The sequence below is a fragment of the Thunnus maccoyii genome, chromosome 23 (genome assembly GCF_910596095.1).
Source record: "Thunnus maccoyii chromosome 23, fThuMac1.1, whole genome shotgun sequence".
Classification (NCBI taxonomy): Eukaryota; Metazoa; Chordata; class Actinopteri; order Scombriformes; family Scombridae; genus Thunnus; species Thunnus maccoyii.
In genome coordinates, this window is record NC_056555.1 from 12,351,868 (window position 1) to 12,370,469 (window position 18,602).

General features: G+C 39.4%; 1 protein-coding gene across 6 annotated transcripts in view; it reads left to right on the forward strand.

Annotated features, from left to right (window-relative positions):
• Positions 1–18,602, forward strand: part of grm8a (glutamate receptor, metabotropic 8a) — a 349,644-nt gene that overhangs the window by 304,483 nt on the left and 26,559 nt on the right. For 2 of the 6 annotated variants that reach the window (XR_006093951.1, XR_006093952.1), the window contains exons 14-15: positions 1,303–1,400; positions 1,619–1,746. The exons of 2 other annotated variants lie outside the window; for them this stretch is intronic. Coding sequence is in view for 2 of the 4 variants with exons in the window: in XM_042403441.1 (XP_042259375.1) it covers positions 1,303–1,369 (67 nt within the window). In the remaining 2 variants the exon portion in view is untranslated. Of the gene's footprint in view, positions 1–1,302; positions 1,401–1,618; positions 6,547–18,602 lie in introns of those variants that run through there. 2 more of the 6 variants (XM_042403441.1, XM_042403446.1) reach the window with 2 other exon arrangements.

Sequence of the window (18,602 nt, forward strand, 5' to 3'; positions counted from 1 at the left end):
CGCCTCACACCTGGCCAATTGCTGCACAAAGTATGTGTGAATTTCGGTTTCTGAAAGACAGAAATTGTGGGAGGAATCTGACATTGGGAAAAGTGTGGGAGAGGGGGATTTCAGACAAGTACTCCAGCATACTGGCCGCATCAAGGTAGCTTACTTATCTAGCAGCCGCATGTGCATTTTTATGTGTGTGTGTGTGTGTGTGTGTGTGTGTGTGTGTTTTAAAGGCTGTTCTTTCTCGCTTAAATAACAGTTCCATGATTGGCTGTGCGTGGGAGGAGAAGGGCATCTCAGGAATTATACCGACTAGGCAGAAGCGTTGTTGCACAATGTTGTGTGTGTTCCTGCATACATTATACATCTGTGAGTATGCGTTAGTGCGAGTCCCTCAGTCAAAGTGAGTCTGGGTTTGAACTGTGATGCAGATCACTCCGACTGCCCTTTTAGAGTACTGCCCCTCAGGCCAGGAGGCTACGGCGAAATCTGCTTTGATGTGTGTCGAGTTTTCCTATTTGCACAAACACACACAGGCATATAGACACAGGATGATGTGGGTTTCACACACTATGTACACACGTCTGCAATATGAAAATGTCATAGCACTTAATAAATACTAAAACAAGATGAAACTCTCCAAACTGAACTGAATCACTAAGAAACCTGAAATGTACTTTGCCTGGTCGACATACTTTGGATCATTTGCCTCTTCATCTTGCTACTAAAAAAATCACCTTCCTCCCAAATTCACAGGGTTATTATTATCATTATTATTACTGCAATATTTATTTAATTAGCATTTATTTGTTTATTCACAACTAAAGATATTGAGAGGATTGAAATATAAATGTTGAAAAAAGAGCAACTTAATGTGTTTATTTTGTTTTCATAGCAAAACTATTCATAGTAATTATTTTCAGTATTAAGGAAAAATGTGTGTACGTGAATAAATAGATTTTACTATCTGCATGCTGTATTGTATGTGTTGTGATATTAATGTGATTTTTTCAGTGTGCTGATTCTTAATGGAAATAGAGGTTATTTGGAAAGTAAAGAGTTCAGTCAACAAGACATTTTTTCTTTTCAGTTTCAGTCTTAATTTCAGGTTGGCTTTGCAATGTTCTGGCCTAAGAGATTGTAGTGGTGCAATCACTGTTCATGTTAAATATAGAAATGACAGCGTTCTGTGCTGTCTGCGTTCATCTCTCCGTCGCTGCCTTTGTGACTCTCTGTCAGTGTTTCAGAAAGTTAAGACAGAGTTAAGGAAGATGAAAATACCTGAAGCTCTTCTCCCGTTCTATTTTACAGAGAGATTATAACAGTAAAAGCAATATTCTGTCTGCATAGCTGTCAGGTTTGGATCTATGTTGGATGACTTGGCGCTGGGGATGTGACAAGGATACCAGGTAATCCTCTTTGAATATGAATTCTTCCACCGACTGCATCTCTCTCTCTCTCTCTCTGTTTCTTGAGTGATTCTTTAAAGTGGGTCTTGCACTCTGAGGAGTGATCACATCTCTCCTCTCCTCCCCCACCTCTCTCTCTCTCTCTGTTCGCTCTCTGTTCTGCCTCACTTTCTCCCTCTCCCTGTCTCTTTGTCTCTGTCCTGTTCATCTATCCACAGGTTCATCAGAGGATAGTAGGGAGCGCGTGCTAAGGGATGGAAGTTAGAGAGGGAATAGAGAGGAGAACAGAGGAAGCAGAGGAAGAGGTGGTGAGAAAACGACAGATGGAGCAGAGAAATAACTGTATGTAAGGAAGTATAAGAATAAAGATCATGCTAATTATATGTCACCTTTAGCCTCCTATGGCAGCTCTTACTGTAGCTTCTGTGCTTTCATTTGCAAGAAGGAGTGACTTCATCATTTATGTGCCAATGTGTTAATGTGACTGAAATGTGCCACACTTTGTGTCTTTGTATGTGTTATTCTGGAGATTTAAAACACAGATAACTTCTATTTTATTCAAGAAAACAGTGCAAAATAAGAACACAAAGGCCAGGGAGTAAACCTGCACTCAGGAACTGTCCCCATAAAACAGGGACATATTCTCACACTAGTGTATCTGTGTGTGCGTTTCCATGAGAAATGATGCCTAACAAACATTGCTACTTCCTCCCTCGTGCCCATTGTTCTTTATCTGCTTCATTAGTTGTTGTTTTTTTTTTTGTTTTTTTTTACATGGCGACAAAACTAGTTGCTCCCATGCTTGAGGAATCAGCAGCAGCTACAGCAGCTATGGTGAGAGCCTGGGGGTTATGTTGACGAGAGAGGTGGTTAAGGATCAAATGTTATTGCCACTTTCTTTCTTCTTCTCCCACCCCCTCTATCTGTGCTTTTTTTCTCTCTTTCAGGCTTCCCTGCTGAGAGAGAATTTTTTGGCTCTGTCTGTTCCTGCTCTCACCTCTCTCTCTGCCTTTTGTTCTCAGTTTACAATGTGTCTCTCTCTCTGCCTCTCCTCCTCTCCCCCTCTCGCTTTCGAGCTTTCGACTTCTCTCTAACCCCCCGAACCTGAAACTGCTCCTCTCTGGTTTCTCTTCTCTCTTCTTCCTCCTCCTGTGTCACACAATCAGAGATTCTCTCTCACTGTCTGCCAGGCAGAGAGCCAGAATACCAATAGACCAATAGACCAGAGCCCTCTGTCTCCCCATTATCCAGACCCCGTCTTCCTGTCTGCAACACACACGCACACACACACACTGCAAGCACACTCATAGACATATATGACTTTACATGAATTCATGCATGAAGGCTGAAAGACGCACACGCACATCTGTATCCAGAGAGTTGCAAAAGCAGACACAGTCTTATAGAAACTGCTGCAGGAACACACGCATTCACACTGGTGCAGGGGCACACTTAAAGCCAGATATTACATAATAGATACATACATAGATATATTATACTGATAGACACTTGATAGATATAGGCATGAAGACGCTTAAATACTGAACACACACATACATACACATATAGACTCCCAACACACACACACACACACACACACACACACGCACTGAGCTTCTAGCCCTTCTAATCAATTTGCACTTTAAAGAGAGTTCCACCTTTCCCTTTGGTGTCTTCAAGCCCCAAGCTCCTCTTTTACTGGTCCCTCACTAGTCTCTCTCTCCATCCTTCTCCTTTTGTTACAACAGTCATTTCTCTCTCCCTCTGAGAGTATCTCCCTCTTTCCCCTGCTGCAACCACTCTTTCTTTATTGCTCCCTCTGTCTCCTTCTCATTCTGGCAGTGTTTCTTTGCTCTCTTTTATCACTATTAGAGCCGCATTTCTACATTGGAATTAATGGGTTACGGTGGAGCGACAGAGGCTTGACACGCACATTCTCAAAAATGTAATTGAGGCTATGGTGGCTCCGGATCTACACCATGTGGAGACTGTGGAACTGTCTTTTGTTTTCTCCATCAAGTTTCTGATATCAGTGGTTGATAGCGAAGGCCACTCGGACCTCGCTGAGGACAGGCTCAGTAATCGTCTTTTTTAGTAACACATTTAGCAAAGCCATCTCTAAGCTCTCCACTCCATCTCTAAGCAATCACTCTCACAGTGAATTGAAGAGCGTATTAATGATTGCGCAGCAATAATCTTTATTCAGTGGCAAGACAAAACAGACTTACCTGTTGTTACTCTATATTAAAAGGTGAATAAAAAATCCAGCCGCATATAATTAAGACATGATTCAGCCTGATAAACCTGATAAGCCTGATAAAACGCTGAATTACAAATCAATTCCTATAATTCCACTTAAAGTGGAGAGAAAGACTGATAGAAAGACAGGATGGAAATATGAAGGAGAGCATAATGGTTGGAGGACGAAAACAGTGATGAGCATGGTGTGGCAAGAAAAATGACAAATTCAAATTCAGTCATTAAACCCTCTCCTACACAACTCTCCAAATATCACAAATATATCAATGATCAGGGCCGGACTGGGACTTAAAAAATAGCCCTGGACTTTTACCATTAGGCAAGGTAGGCAACTGCCTGGGGCCCCCAACTAAAAGGGCCCCAAACAGATTTTTTATGATGTTTAGATATGAAAAATAATAAATTATGTTACTATTCTAACTCATTGTACCCTGAAATAACTTACAAAAGGCCCCCAAAGCACTTAAAAAATATGCAACTGTATACTACTTATTTACTGTGTACATCTACTTCAGAGGAAACAATGTACCACTATATTTACCTACAATAACATAACCTACATATAAGAGAAATGTTATGTTGCAGATTCAGATTTTACTCACAAAATATAACAATTCAAAGATAAATAATAGTTTTACTTCACAAATAAAAAGTTTTGAATACTTCCTCTACCACTGCCAATACCAACATTCCCAGTTAGAGAAAGAGTGAAAAGTAAAGCAAGACAGTGTTTGCCTGGCCCCCAAAATCACTAAATCCAAAAACAAGCGGCACACTTGCTCTTGTTTTTGTATAATGGGCTGTTTGAGCGGCCCACATAGTGCTCAAGCGGCCCAGCGACCGGCCCACTGGGATTTTTCCCAGTGCTCCCGTTGGCCAGTCTGACTCTGTCAATGACTGTGTGTTTGTATGTGTATGCAGAGATAAAAGCGTGACAAAAACAACTTTGAGTGCTTCACGCTAGTCACGATAAAAAGTATTTTACCAGCATGAACTTCAGAGCTTCATCATCAAAACACTAAGCAGCCACCTCTGGCAGCATGCTCGCTAACATTTTCTGCTTACTGTGAAGAAATGATGTATTATGTATGGTATATGTAATGTATGTTGTTATTTTTATGATACTGCTTTGTTTGTGGTTGTTTCACTGAGAGATGTGGAATGCATGGGGCTATCTATCTATCATTACTTATGATGTGTAACCAAGCAAGTAAGCTCGCAGGGTGGTTGGCTCATGTGTGGGAGTGCATAGTGATTATATATTGTAGTTGTGAGGCTGAGTGTTTGCCTGTGTGAGAATAGTAGTTTGGTGAGTGTGTATGTGTGGGTGTGGGACAGGACAGCTGACCATTCTGCACACTGGCGAGACAGACAACCACGATGTAGATCCAAGAAAAATCTCCCGACCCAATCATATCAACTCACCCGTCTTCCTCCAGATTTGTTTTCACAAATTGCTTCTACTGCTCCATTTAACTCTTGATTAGCCTTTCTCCAGCACTTTTCCTTCAGGGCCATTGTAGTGCCGATGGGATATTGAAAAGGCACGATGGTCCTGATCTGTAGTTACTTTTAACTGTAGTGAGTTATTAAGAATATTCTACTGAATTTCAGGGAAAAGGGAATGTCATGCAAAACTTACGCTAAGCAATAGCATATCTATGATCATATGTTTAATGAATAGCCATTTAACTGTCCCATAAATCATATTTAGATTCTGGAGAATGTGAGAGAGCAGCAGTAATGTTAAATTCTGATTGTCAGGGCCTGAAGCCCTGTTGGTTTTCATTCCAGTCATCTTGTCAGCAAACCACTTTCACCCAGGAAAGAGGAGCAGAGTTTTTCTATCTACAACACTGACACAGACAGGACTCAGTACATGCTCTCTGGCTAATCCTTTTTATTCATTCTTCTGATTCAAGCAGTAATTTGTGACAGGGGGCAAAGAAGCAGTTAGAGAGAATTACTTCCAGAACTTTTGTATTGATACTTTTGATCTTTTACTCTTCTTGTCCACTAATCTCCTCACATCCACTTTATCTCTCTTTTATACCGTAGGTTTGGTTTACTTGGTTTGAACCAAAGGAAAAAAATATACATTGTCGGATTTTAGTTCTTCTCTGTTATGTCTTCACACTGACTTATCACAAACCAACTTAGAGGAGTAAACAGGAAGTCATACAGGCAACTCATTCATTGGGCAGGTTATGTTTTTGTCACACACGCTTCCATTTGTACCTCCCCATTTTTATCTCTTCTTTCTCCTCCCTTCATTACCTTTCTTCCATCCGTACACTGTTCCTCCCTTTTCCACTCAAAATATCCATCAAGTCAAGCCTCTGACTTTCATATCTGCCATTTCCCTCCCTCAAAGGTTAAGTTTAGTGGCTCATCCTGTGGTTCTTGCTCTGTTTTTACTTTCAAAAATATCTAATCCATCCCGCCAATGTCTCTCTAACTCTGTCCCCCCCAATGGCTGCGGGGCTCTGTTAGCATTTTGTTGAGGTGCACCCATTAAATGTCACCTAGCTGGAGACGGAGAGAAAGGGAGGGACAAGTTGGTGAGTTCATTTTCTTACTTCACTGTGTGTCTGCGAATGTGTACAGATTCAATACTCCTCTCTGACTCTCAGAGTTTGACTCCTTTGACAGATAAACATGCGATACAAATAACACACACACACACATACACGCTCAAAAATCCCCTATCCTTCAAATCAGCGTATACCAAATGTTATGTTTTGAATTGATTTCCTGCTCCATTGCTATTCTGCATCTGTCTGTTTGTAGTTACGCTCATGTTTTAATGGATTGTTTATAAAGTTAAGGTTAACATGAGAGTTGATGTGTCCAGACAGATGGTGCGGAGCTAATGGAGAGAAACTGACCTTTCAGCTAATGGAATTACAAACAGTCCTCTGATCTGTCTACTACTGCCATGTGTGAGGGTGTGTATGTCAGATACAGAGACAGGCAGGAGTATGTTAAGCTTACGGTGTGTATACTTGTGTCTTGTGTTTAAGTATAGCCATGACTGACAACATGCTGACTTTGTGGTAGAACGTGACTGCTGAGAACACATGAAACAAGTGTGTGTGTGTGTGTGTGTGTGTGTGTTTGTGTGTGTGTGTGTGTGTGCGTGTGTGTGTGTGTGTGTGTGTGTGTGTGAGTGTTCGTGCACACTCACTGGGCTTTACACCAGTGTGTGTTAGTAAAATGATTATTAAAATATAAAATGAAAATTTAGCAAACTAAGATAATAATGGCTGGTCAAGGAGTGGATGTAGTACTGTAAATGGAAGATCTTCACACGGGTGTATCAGTATGTGTTTGTGGGTTGGTGTGAACAAGTCATAGTTGACTTAGCAAGCAAAAGAAAAATAAAAAGAAAGGAAAGAAGCATTTCTTCCATTTTGCACCCACTACTTTCTTTTCCTGCACAAAAAAGACAAAAAAAATTATAATTTGTGTTCACACTGAAAAAGAGCATTCTGAAAATACATTCAATGGTGAAAAAAGCCTGAATCACATATACACATCTGTCTCCAGGAAGTCATTCATTCAAAAATCAATCACCACAAACCTCTGTTATCTTAAATTGAACTAGGAACGCATACGTGCTGTGATAATGGAATTTGTTTCTACAGTGATTTGCTAGGTTTTGTTTGGACCTTTCATTGTCATACTACAGCATGGTAATGACCCGAAGGCATCCTTGCATTGAACACTGTGGGGCCCCAGCAGTAGCCATTATAGAAGTCTCCCATCATGCATTTGTCTTGCCGTAAAATTTTAGTGTTTTTCATTGCTCTCAGCCCCTCTACATCTCACATCATCTCTGTGTTATTCTCCATTCTATCTTCCTTCCATCGCTCCCTCTATTTCCTGTTCCTTCCTATCATGCCATCTTTATTTCTCTGCATTGCAGCAACCACCAATAACATTTAGGGATCCATTTTACCAGTTCAACAATAAAGACCAGCGCTAGTGCTTATCCAAACACATCTCCTCACCACTTCTGCTCATATTGGTACATTGTGCTATGTGCAAAAGGGTTGAATGAAGCAGAATATAAATGTGATCTTGTAGTGATTAAACCTTTCTTTTCAGCTACGAGTAAAATACCTATATTTTAAACGGCTGTTTTAATCTCTGTCTTGGATGAGGAAATTGGCTCAACAATCAGAAAGTCCAGATTGGCTTTAAAAAAAAAAAAAAAAACATTGATGTCCAGGAGTTTTAGAGTGGCAACACAAGTGTTGCAAAGGCAAATAATTTCAGTTTTCAAGTTAAATTTATGGGTAGTGATACACTAAAATGGTAAATCTTTCAGACATTTTACAGAAAGGGGTTTGCAATTTTGTACAAATTGTAAGAAAAAACATTAAAAAGTAATAGGTTGTTTCTTAAAAACCCTATAATGAGTGAGCATCTATCAAAAATTTCGGTAACACTTTATTTTATGGATCCCTTACATTCCTACTAATTTCCAGGATGTTTTTTTTTAATTTTTTAAAAATAAGAATTTCCTAAAAGTAGCTGCTGTGAAACTGTTAATTCTTTGGACATTTTTCTTTTTAAAAAGGGGATATGTATATGGTAAATGTGCTCATTATGGAGTTTTTAGGAAAGAATGTAATATGCTAATATTAAGTTTGACTCACAAAACTACACACTGAAAACTAAGTATTTTCTGCCAGTAAAGGAACTGAAAGAAAGAATATATGAAAGAAATAAAGAATTTTTGCCAATTAACAACTACATATAAACTCAAATATAATGAGTGGGTACTTAAAACCTTTTTTTTTTTTTTTTTACCAAATTGCACTACCATCTCTGTAACACGTCCTAAAAAATTCACTGTTAAATACCTGAAAATTACTAATTGAGGAGGCACTCATATGAACAGATTTGTTTTTAAGATGCAAGTATGAGTAATTTAAGAACATGTATGACATTCATCTTTTTTTTTCTTGTACGAACAAAATTTTACAAATTGTCCAGATCTGTCATATGTGTCATGAAAACATCATCTCTGCCTTTCTTCACAGGGGAGAAACACTTGTTTGATTTACAATTATAATGCCCTAATCTGAATTAATTTGGAGTTTAAATATGATACCAAAATAAACAAAAAATAAATATATAACTGAAACAAACTTAATGCAAAATTAATATTCTGTTTACGATATTATCATCATCATGGATGTCAATTTACTGAAAGGACTTTTAGGTTTTATGTTTTTTATTAGGATTTTTTGGCGCCACAACTTCTACATGTCAGTAGTTGCTAGGAAACTTCTCTCACTCCAACAGCTGCCTCTGTGTGTCTCTGCAGGTCTCTGTCCAGTATCATGCTGTGTTACAGCTGACAGTGTAACATCACCAACTATAGGCTTGAATATTCTTTCGTCTAATATCTCAGTGACTGTCACGTCCCTTGACTGCCTCCCATCACGAACCACTTTGCTTTAGAAAGATGTTTTTTAGCATCTAACTTCATGTCAAAGCATTCCCTTTATTTCTGTCAGTGCAGAGCTGCTCTGGTGACACAGCAGCTGGATTCATATTTTCTAATTCTTTAGGTTCTCTACTACTGACACTCCTATGTTTTTTTTCTACTGATTTCTGAAAGCAGGACTTCAAGCTGTGCAGTGTTTATACTCATGAACAGGTGGCATTCATCAGGTTGAAATGAGCGATTCGTTACAAGTTCAGGCAGTTAAGAGAGTTCTTGCATGAGACCTAATGTTGCATCAATTAATATTTGGTTATTTTTATATGCAACAATGCCAAGAGACGTATATTCACAGTAAGCCAGGTAATAGAGTTCTTTCATTATGTCTTATTGTCCTTACCGGTTTGATCAACCTGCAATTGTGGATTTTCTACTCTTCCTAAAGTCAAAATGGGGTTGGTAAAGGGTTGATGTCCCATTTTTTTGCTGTGAAATCCTCCGGGAGAAGTAGAATTCCATCAGCATGTCGCAGAAGTGTCAGACAGAAAGGTGACAGAAAAGATCTTTCCTTTGGTGTATGTTCAAGACTATGACAAAAGAAAATGCTCTTTGTTTCACAGCAAAGGAAGCAACAAACTCTTTCAGCTGTTGCAAAAAATATTGTTTAAAAAATGGTGTCCTTGATGAAGTCTTAAATTGGCGTTCACTGGATTGATTTATCATATTAATTATTTTTTCTCTAAATTACAAACAAGTGCATCAGATCACCATGGCTGCCATCCGTAGCGCGAACAAGGAGATCATTTACATAAGAAATTGTTTCTACATCAGCCACAAGCTTCTGTAATTTTCAGATAACTGGGACTAATCATCTCAAGTGTGGCGTTATTTGACATTGTTGTATCCTGCATGACATGTGTGATGTTACAGCCATGATTGATGCATGGCTGCTAAACAAAACTATACAATGACATCTGGACAGATGAGTATAAATTATGGATTCAACAAATCTTCTCCACCACCTGTTGTAATCTAATGTGTAGAGCCACATGAAAAAGCAGACAAAATTATCAGCTTTGCGTCTTAATTGTTTTCATGCTCCATGTCAAGAACAGTCTATGTGTTTGTGTTGCACTTACTTTTGAAAGAAAGGTTAGGAGAGACGTGATGCAAGTAGTGGTGTTTCAAAAAGGAAGCAGGTCTGTCATTTCACTGTTGAAATAAAATGGTCACACACCATTTGCTTTACTATATAAGACCACCGGGGTCATGAGGAACTTGAATGAAAAGAGAGTTTTACTCCACTAGAAAGACTGTAAATTTAACCCACCACTGAATTTGGTTAAAATTTTGATTCTGTGACTCAACCTATCCTAATGTATGGCTGTGGAATTTACTGAACTGTGTAAACATGAGACCAAAAGACATATGAGGGTCTTCAAGTTAAATTTACAAAAGAAATCATCCTCAAGGTGCGCAAAAATTGCTAGTAAACAGTTTTAAGCTGTGTTCGGAAGGAATGCAAATCAATTTTTTGTCACGCAGCACGATTTCATACAAAGGCACAAATTTGCCCCAGGTGATGCGAACTGACACGAATTCACGTCCACGCGAGTTGAAAATGTTTCAACTCGGCCAAAAAGTTTGCGTGTATACTGGGTCTTTTATGAATGTACTTCATGAACGCACGGAGACGAGAGGGGAAAGGGGAGAGAGAAATAACAGAAAGAACTAGAGTTCCTGGTGAGGTCTGAGTTGAGTCAGAGGCTGAACTGAACACAAACACACAGAAACACTTCCACAGACCCGGTCAGTGCTTTCTGTTGCTAGCTAGCTTAAAGCTAATGTACAGTAATGTATTTTGGCTGCATGGGGCGAATAAACACGCATGGTCCAGTTGTCAAACTTGCGCGAGTAACATGAGGTGAAAATTCGCTTCATATTCTGTCTGAGCACAGCTTAATGATGGTAAGAGGAAAACATGGCTGTCCAGAGAACAGAGAGTTTGCAACAGTGTAAATTGTTAAATTCTTGGAAATAGGAAACAGAAACAAAACAAATGTGTGCAGATTTCTCATCTGCCATCAGTTTAGAGAAATAGCTGTCTAATTGTAATCCTGTAAACCGCAGGCACGGTATGTGTGTGTGTGTGTATTCGTAGTGTGTATGAGTATCATCTGTATGTAAATTTTATGTATATATGCATTTATGTATGCTTTCCATTCCATTTAATACTGTCATTAATTATTTATCATCGGATTAATCAACGTTGGGTTTGTCACCTTGTCACCTTGCTGCTTCTTTGTCTTTACATTGTGTCATGAACTTTTGCAACAATTGCTATCAACTGTTAGCATAAAAAGTGTGTTTGAATTTGAGAGAAGCAATGTGCAAAAGAGAGTGAAAAAGAGAGCGAGAGAGACTTTACAAGCCATCGTCTTTCTCATACAGGAATGCAAGCATGTTCATCCTATGTTACCATAGCAACAGCAGTGGCAGGAGAATGAACGAATGAACGGGCAGGCACGCGGACAGGAAAGAGAGAAGGGGGAAAAAAGAGGGAGGGAGTACTGAGGAAGTGGGAATGGAGAGATGAAAGATGAAATCACATAAAGAGAGAAGATGGGGAAAGTAAACATGAATTGAAGCGATTGAAGGGGGAGGAGGGAAGGGAGCAAGGAAGAGGAGATGAATTAGAGGAGAAAATAATGGTGGGACGCTAGGAGTCAGGGTGAGGATGGGAGAGGGGGAGGGGAGGGTAAAGGTAGAGGGAGATGTGGATGACAAAATGGCAAGAAAAAGAGTGACATCAAAAAGAGGCGGAGGCAGCACGCGTAAGAAACCTGTGTGAGAAGGTTGCATGCAATGTTGCCTGGTGCGTCATTGTTCTCAACTTTCTTCATTAACTTCAAATACAGCTCTGCTCCAGCAGTGACATCCAGAGGTTAACTGATTTAACCGACCTCCTCTCCCTGCGTCACACCCACTGTTTTTCTAACGCACCTGTCTTCTTTACTGCAATTACTTTAATTTTTCCCTACATGAATATCAGTGTTGGAATATAATTACGTGCTGATATTTTTAAACTAATCAATTAAAAAAAAAATCACACTGAGTAACTTTCACACACACTTATTTGCCTTTAGACATGTGCCTCTATTATTCATCAAATATTCAGTGTTTTTTCTTCTTCTGTAACTTCATTAAGTGCACCGACACCCTACATGAACTCTTCTATTTGCTTTATGAATACTATAAATGTCAAAATGTGAATGTAATTCAACATGTTATTATCTTGTACTGTATCTCTAAGAATAAGACTGGTGATATTCTATATTTTTGTTAATGTTGACACATCCCATTAAAATACCAAAACCAACAAAGAATTTGTCCTACTGTGTAATCAAAGCCTGATATACCTTATTCCTCTATGCCATAGACCTTCACTATTGTCCAAAAACTATCAAATTTCATTTATATACTGTTAAAACGTCCGATGTTAAAAAAGCCTCAGCTTGCTCTGAACGCTCCGCTTGAAAAAGTTACCTCTACTTCCCCATTGAAATGACATCAGATTATTCGTGCATGCCCACAAACAACCGTCTGTCCATAGCCTTTGTTGCTAAGGTTGTTGCTAAGGTTATTCCACAGTTTGTTCATATTGTCCACTCTGTCTATATATTTCGGATCGGATTCGGGGCTTGAACATGTATGGATGTATTTGAGAAGTTGACATTTTGAGTAAAGAAGTGAAATCCAACTGCTGTTGTTTGTTTACATAGCCTCTGGAGCCTGTGGATGTCTGCCAAGGGATAGCTTCCAGGAGCTAACCAATCAGAACAGAGTGGGCTCATCGGAAGGGGGGCCTTAAAGAGACAGGAGCGAAAACGCCTGTTTCAGACAGAGGCAGAACTGAGGCGCTGCATAAAAGGGCCTGTATAAGATAAATAAGGAGTTTTTTAACCATTAATCATGCAGAGATATACCTGTTGGGCCCTGGAATGTAAATATAGACCTGGAAATGTGCATGATACGTCCCCTTAAAAACAATTTCAGTGGTTGACATGTTACTTCATCATGATGAACATGGGCACTGTAGTTTATTTTGAGTCAATCCCACACAGTCCAAACTCCATAAATACTCACTAGAACACCAAACATGAATATGTCCACAGCTGACAGTAGTCCCCTACAAATACGTTATTTACTCCTGTTTGAGTAATGTTTGCTAAAAACTACAGTATCCAGCTGTCTTGGGAAGTTACTGATCCTTCATTTAAAAATAAAACTGTTAAATCCTCTGTACATAGGGACAAATGGGCTTGGGGCAGAGTGCCACACAGAGGGTAGGGTAATCATTGTTTTACAATTAAAAATATAGAATAATGACAGCCATATCCTTTAACTTGCAGTATAAACATCCCGGTTGCTATCAATATATATTCATACGTGAGGGACGACTTTCATCATCTTGTCTTTTTTTTTCCCCTTGTCCACGATAATCCCTCCTAGTTTCCCCTCTACCTCTCCTTCTGTCCATGTGTACAAATGGCACTGTGTTATTAATACACACATCCTGGAAGGCAATGGAATAATCAGACAACTGGCACAGAAAGGATAGGGCAGGACAGGAGAGAAGAGTGGAAGGAAGGGGCAAAATGACAAAGGAGGAACTAGGAAAAGAGAGACAAGAATGAGTGAACGTCAGATGGGAAAGTGGAAATAAAGGGGGTCTAAGAATGAAAGACTGTGAGAGAAGAGATAGTGGAGAGGGGCAAAAGGAAGGTGGCAAGAAATAGAGAGAGAGTAGAGGAATGGAGAGTGTGAAAATAGATAATTGGAGCGAGGATAGGACAGGATGAGCGAGGCTGACAGAAAGCGAAAAGTGTCAAAGCCGAGAGGAGTGTGGTGGAACGGAGGGGATATGACAGCGGAGTCTTTCATGATGGCTGTAGAGCAGAAATGGGTATTCAGATCACTCTGCTGCCAATTTACATGCCTGTATGCCACCTACAGGCTGTAAGGAGGGGAAGAGAGGAGGAGAGAAGAGGAGAGTTGGGAGAAGAGATGAGAAGATGTAAGGGATGCAAGGACAGTAGAGCGGGAGTAGAAGGAAAACTGACGAGAAACAGTTAATCTCCTACACACTAATAAATAAAGGTTGGATGATTGGGTACCCAAAGCACAAGACTTTGACACAGGAGACTGGAGTTTACGTCATTCATCTCGGTTAAGTTTAAGCTCCCAAAACACTTGGCTAAGGTGAAGGAAACATTGTGGTTCTGGTACAGTATTGAAAAGGTCAATGCAACCTGTCTTGAGCATCAAGTCAGCCTTTACTTTTTCAAGATTTAACCAAGACCATAATCTTTCCCTTACATCAACCAAGTGCTTTGAGTTGCTGGAACTCACCATAAAGGTGTTAATTATGCTTTATCTGCTGATATAAGAGCAGAAATTTTGGGGGAGAAACATAAATATGTTGGCAATGAACAGTTTACAGATACATTCAGTATAAAGTTTTTTTGATTTTTTGTTTTTATAAAAATACATGTCCTTACATTATATGTATGAACATTTTTAGGAGCAACAAGCCTTCTAAATTAAAATGACAAAATACACTTTGTAATTTCCCTGCAGAATGAAACTTATGATTAAAATAAACCAATGTTTATTGCTGGTAGGAAACGGGAAGAAAACAGCAGTCTCCTATATCCAACTTTTTGTTAACCCATCCAACCAACCTGACATCCTCCCTCTGTGGCTCCAACAGTGTCACACTACAATACTTCCATTTTTTTTTTGCTCTGGATGGACACAAATCATAATTCCTACTGCTGCTAGAGGGCTTTGACACTTGGAAAGAAAATGTCATTATTGGACATTTGCTGAAATTACTTTTCTGCTTGGCTGTTGTTTTTCTTGGTAGGAAAGTTTCTTTAAGAGACAGGACTGTGAGGAGAGGAGAGGAGAGAAAAAAAAGAAATTTGGATAAATAAGCAAAGACAAAAATTACAAGAGAAACAGCCAAAAAGCTCAGCAGTTAACTGAGGAAGAAATATAATGTGGTTAATGTGAACCCAAAACTAAAAACCTCCTCTCTGCCTCAAAGTCTAATCAAAACCAGGGTGATGACCACACGCAGCGCTGCTTTCCTCTGATGAACCTCCCTGCCAAGCCCTAACACTGGTTCAACATACTGTACTCAATATAGTCATCACAAATGAGACGCCAGCAAGGCAAAAAAAAAAAGCAGCGTATCTCTTATTTTAGAGTCTTTTCTTATGTAATTGTCAACATCTGCGCGTAACAATGTAATTTTACACTTTGTCCCTTGAAGTGTGGCGTGTGGCAGAGAAATAATGTTAAGGGTTTGATAATTTGATGAAGTGCTCTCTCATTCTCTCTATCGCTCGCTCAGTCTGCTTTGCATTTGTCCTCTCTCTCTGTCTCAATCACATAACATGACTATCTCTGTGTGCTTGCCGCCTGTGTCTCCTCTGCCGTTACCCTCTGGCTCCCTCTCATTTTGACAAACTAGGGCATGAAAATAAGCCTCCACAGTGCCAGGAGAATGCTAAATACAGGGCCTCTTTTCTTTGGCTGTGTCTCTTTAATCAACTTCCTCTTATCTCTGCCTTGCATCCCTTGTTTCTCTCTTTTCAGAATGTAATGGAGGAGAAATCTGTACACCGCCAACGTCTTCTCCTCTCTACACCTCTTCCTCCTCCTCCTCCACCTCCATCCTCGCTCGCTTGTTCACTCGTCCATATGTTTCTCACTCTCTCCTTCAATTTCTGTCATTCTTCTTGCCACCTTGCTTATTCATTGCTTCTCTATATCTTTTTCAGTCTCATTTCCCTCATTCTTTTCTTGCTTGCTTTCTTGCCACTCGCCTATCTCATGCTTGCCTCTCTGTTTTTCTTCTTGTCAGTGTCTCACCCCTCCCCTCCGGTTTGTGCTCCTCTCCCTTTATATACTTCTTCCTCTTCCATCTATCTCTTCTCTTTGCCTCTGAAGTTGTTCTCTCATTAAGAGTAATAAAGTGTACTAGTCACCAGGCAGTATAGTAAAAGCTGCACAAGCATTAGCCAACTCCTCACAGAAAATAGCACAGATTTAGAGGAAGGGTCTGGTCACACCATAACAGTGAAATTTCATTCTGAATATCAGGTAATTTCAATGAAATCACTGCAATCAGTGAATTCGCTCAAGGGCCAAACCTGTGCTGAGCCATTCTATAACTTTGTGACTCCATGCTGTTGGCCAATTGCAACCCATCTTGAGAGTGGTGACCTATGAGAGGAGAAAACTGGAAAGTGCAAGAACTATTACAGTAACTGCTTCAAAAAAAAAAGAGATGGGGCATAGTTTGCAGTCATGAGACAGGTGCAGATTGTACAAATATGTTCTTACTTACCATCCAGTTAGCAATTAAGGGTGCAAGTGGTCACTATGTGTACGTACATGCACTGTTACTTCTATAACTTTTTACAGGACTCAAATAACTGCACAAGAGACTGAACAGCTCTGAAAATAGGTCACTTGATAGCTGGCAATCATTAAATCCATAGGTAACAGAACTATGTGGCCTCTTTTGCCCCTTTATATCCTCTTTCTTTCCCATTTACTGCTCCTCCCTTCCATCTTTTTTCCTTCCTTTCCTCTATGTTATACTCTAACTTTATTGCATCAGTCTTTTGTTCCCACATATTAGCTTCCTGTGTTTCCACAGTGATATTAACGCATCATTGTACAATTTATGAAACTCTTGGCTCTCTCACATCTTAAGAAGACAGAGACATTGACTACAGTTTATTTTTAGATGTATACATTCCTATTTGAAACAGTTCATGTAACCTTTCTCCTCTAATTATCAATCGAGACACTCTAAACAGCTGTTTTTTTCTGTTCCTGTCGTCTCTAAGTCTATTGCTAAGAAAGCTGTGTAAATATTTTTGATAAATATCATCTTTTCACTTGTTTGCTCTGCTTGGAGTAGGATCTCCTCTCATTATTTGATATGTACTCATATTGTTGAATTACCTTGTAGTTATTTTTGTTTTCTGATAAATGATTTGTCTAATTGTACTTTTGTACTTGTATTAGTAATTTAGTACCCCCTCGAAAATGAGATGGTGTGTGTGTGTGTGTGTGTGTGTGTGTGTGTGTGTGTGTGTGTGTGTGGTATTTATGTATTGGCTAATAAATCTCTGTTGAATGGATGCAGGCCAGACTCCTGTCAACTCCAGCATGCCTGCTAAGCATCAATTAAGTTTGCTTTAGACTGCAGGACCATTTTCTCTGCTGTTATTTCTGTATTCTCAACCTCTGTCTGAGTCTTAGTGGTTTCTACTGTTTTTTTACTTTGCTTTTCTTTTATGCATCACTTCTTAGCTTCCTCTCTGTCTTTCTTTTCTCCCTCTTTCATTTCTGTTCTTTTTTCTGTAAACATCAATGTTGACCCTTCTCTCTCCCTCATGCACTCTCTCATTGATTTGACCCGTGTGTTCTCTCAGGACTTTAAACATCACGGACAAAACTTTTAACTTTTAACTTCTAACTTTAAACTCAATTGTTGGTGTGCTCAAAGCAGACCAACTACACAGTTGTGTAATAGTGAACATTAGAAACATTTGCATGAATTAAGAATTTAGGTGGTGTCTTCTGATCATAGCACCCTTCAAGCAGGTTCTTGCATGTATAGTTGTGCAAATCTCATGGTAACAGATTAGAACATCAGCATTTATACAAGGGGGCTTTCCACTGATACTGAGGGAGTGAACATGAGTTTAAACAGATGTGTTGTGCTTAAAAGTGAGTAAAACTTTAGTAGTGCCCAGAATCCTTGCAACAGTTTGTGTTACAAGACAACTTTTTTTCAACCTCTCTTTAGCTGTCAGTCATTATTTATGACAGTGGAGGTCAAGTTGCAGGTTTGACTAATGATGCTCATAAACACCGATTTCTTTGCGAGCTCTTGTCACCATTGAAGAAGATAATTAAAGCTTTCAAGTGCAGTGAAGCGCAGTATGACTTGCTGTCAATCACTGGATTTTGTCTGATGTATTGAAGATGCCGGATGATGGGATCACTCAAATGCCCATGATTTACCTGTCAGTTTGTGTGACTTCATGTTTACAAATTGTTGGTTTATAGCAAGTCGACGTGAACTCAAAATTGAATAAAACTAAAAACGAAGCAATGGATTTAATCAAGGTGTGAAAATTCACCAAATTTCTCAGGTTTACTTGTATTTGGAGGTTGCAGAGCATCATGTCTGTCACTATGTGTTTACTGTTACGTGTTGTGTACTTGGTGTTGGCCCTGGTGTGGGCTGATTGGTATATGACATCTATTATTAATGGATTTTTTTTTTTTTGTTATTCACTTTCAGATATTTTTTCCCTCTTTTCATTTCCTTCATTTTTTGTAATCCCCCCTCCTTCAGTCAGTGAAGTCTCCTCTTTTTTTATTCTGAACCC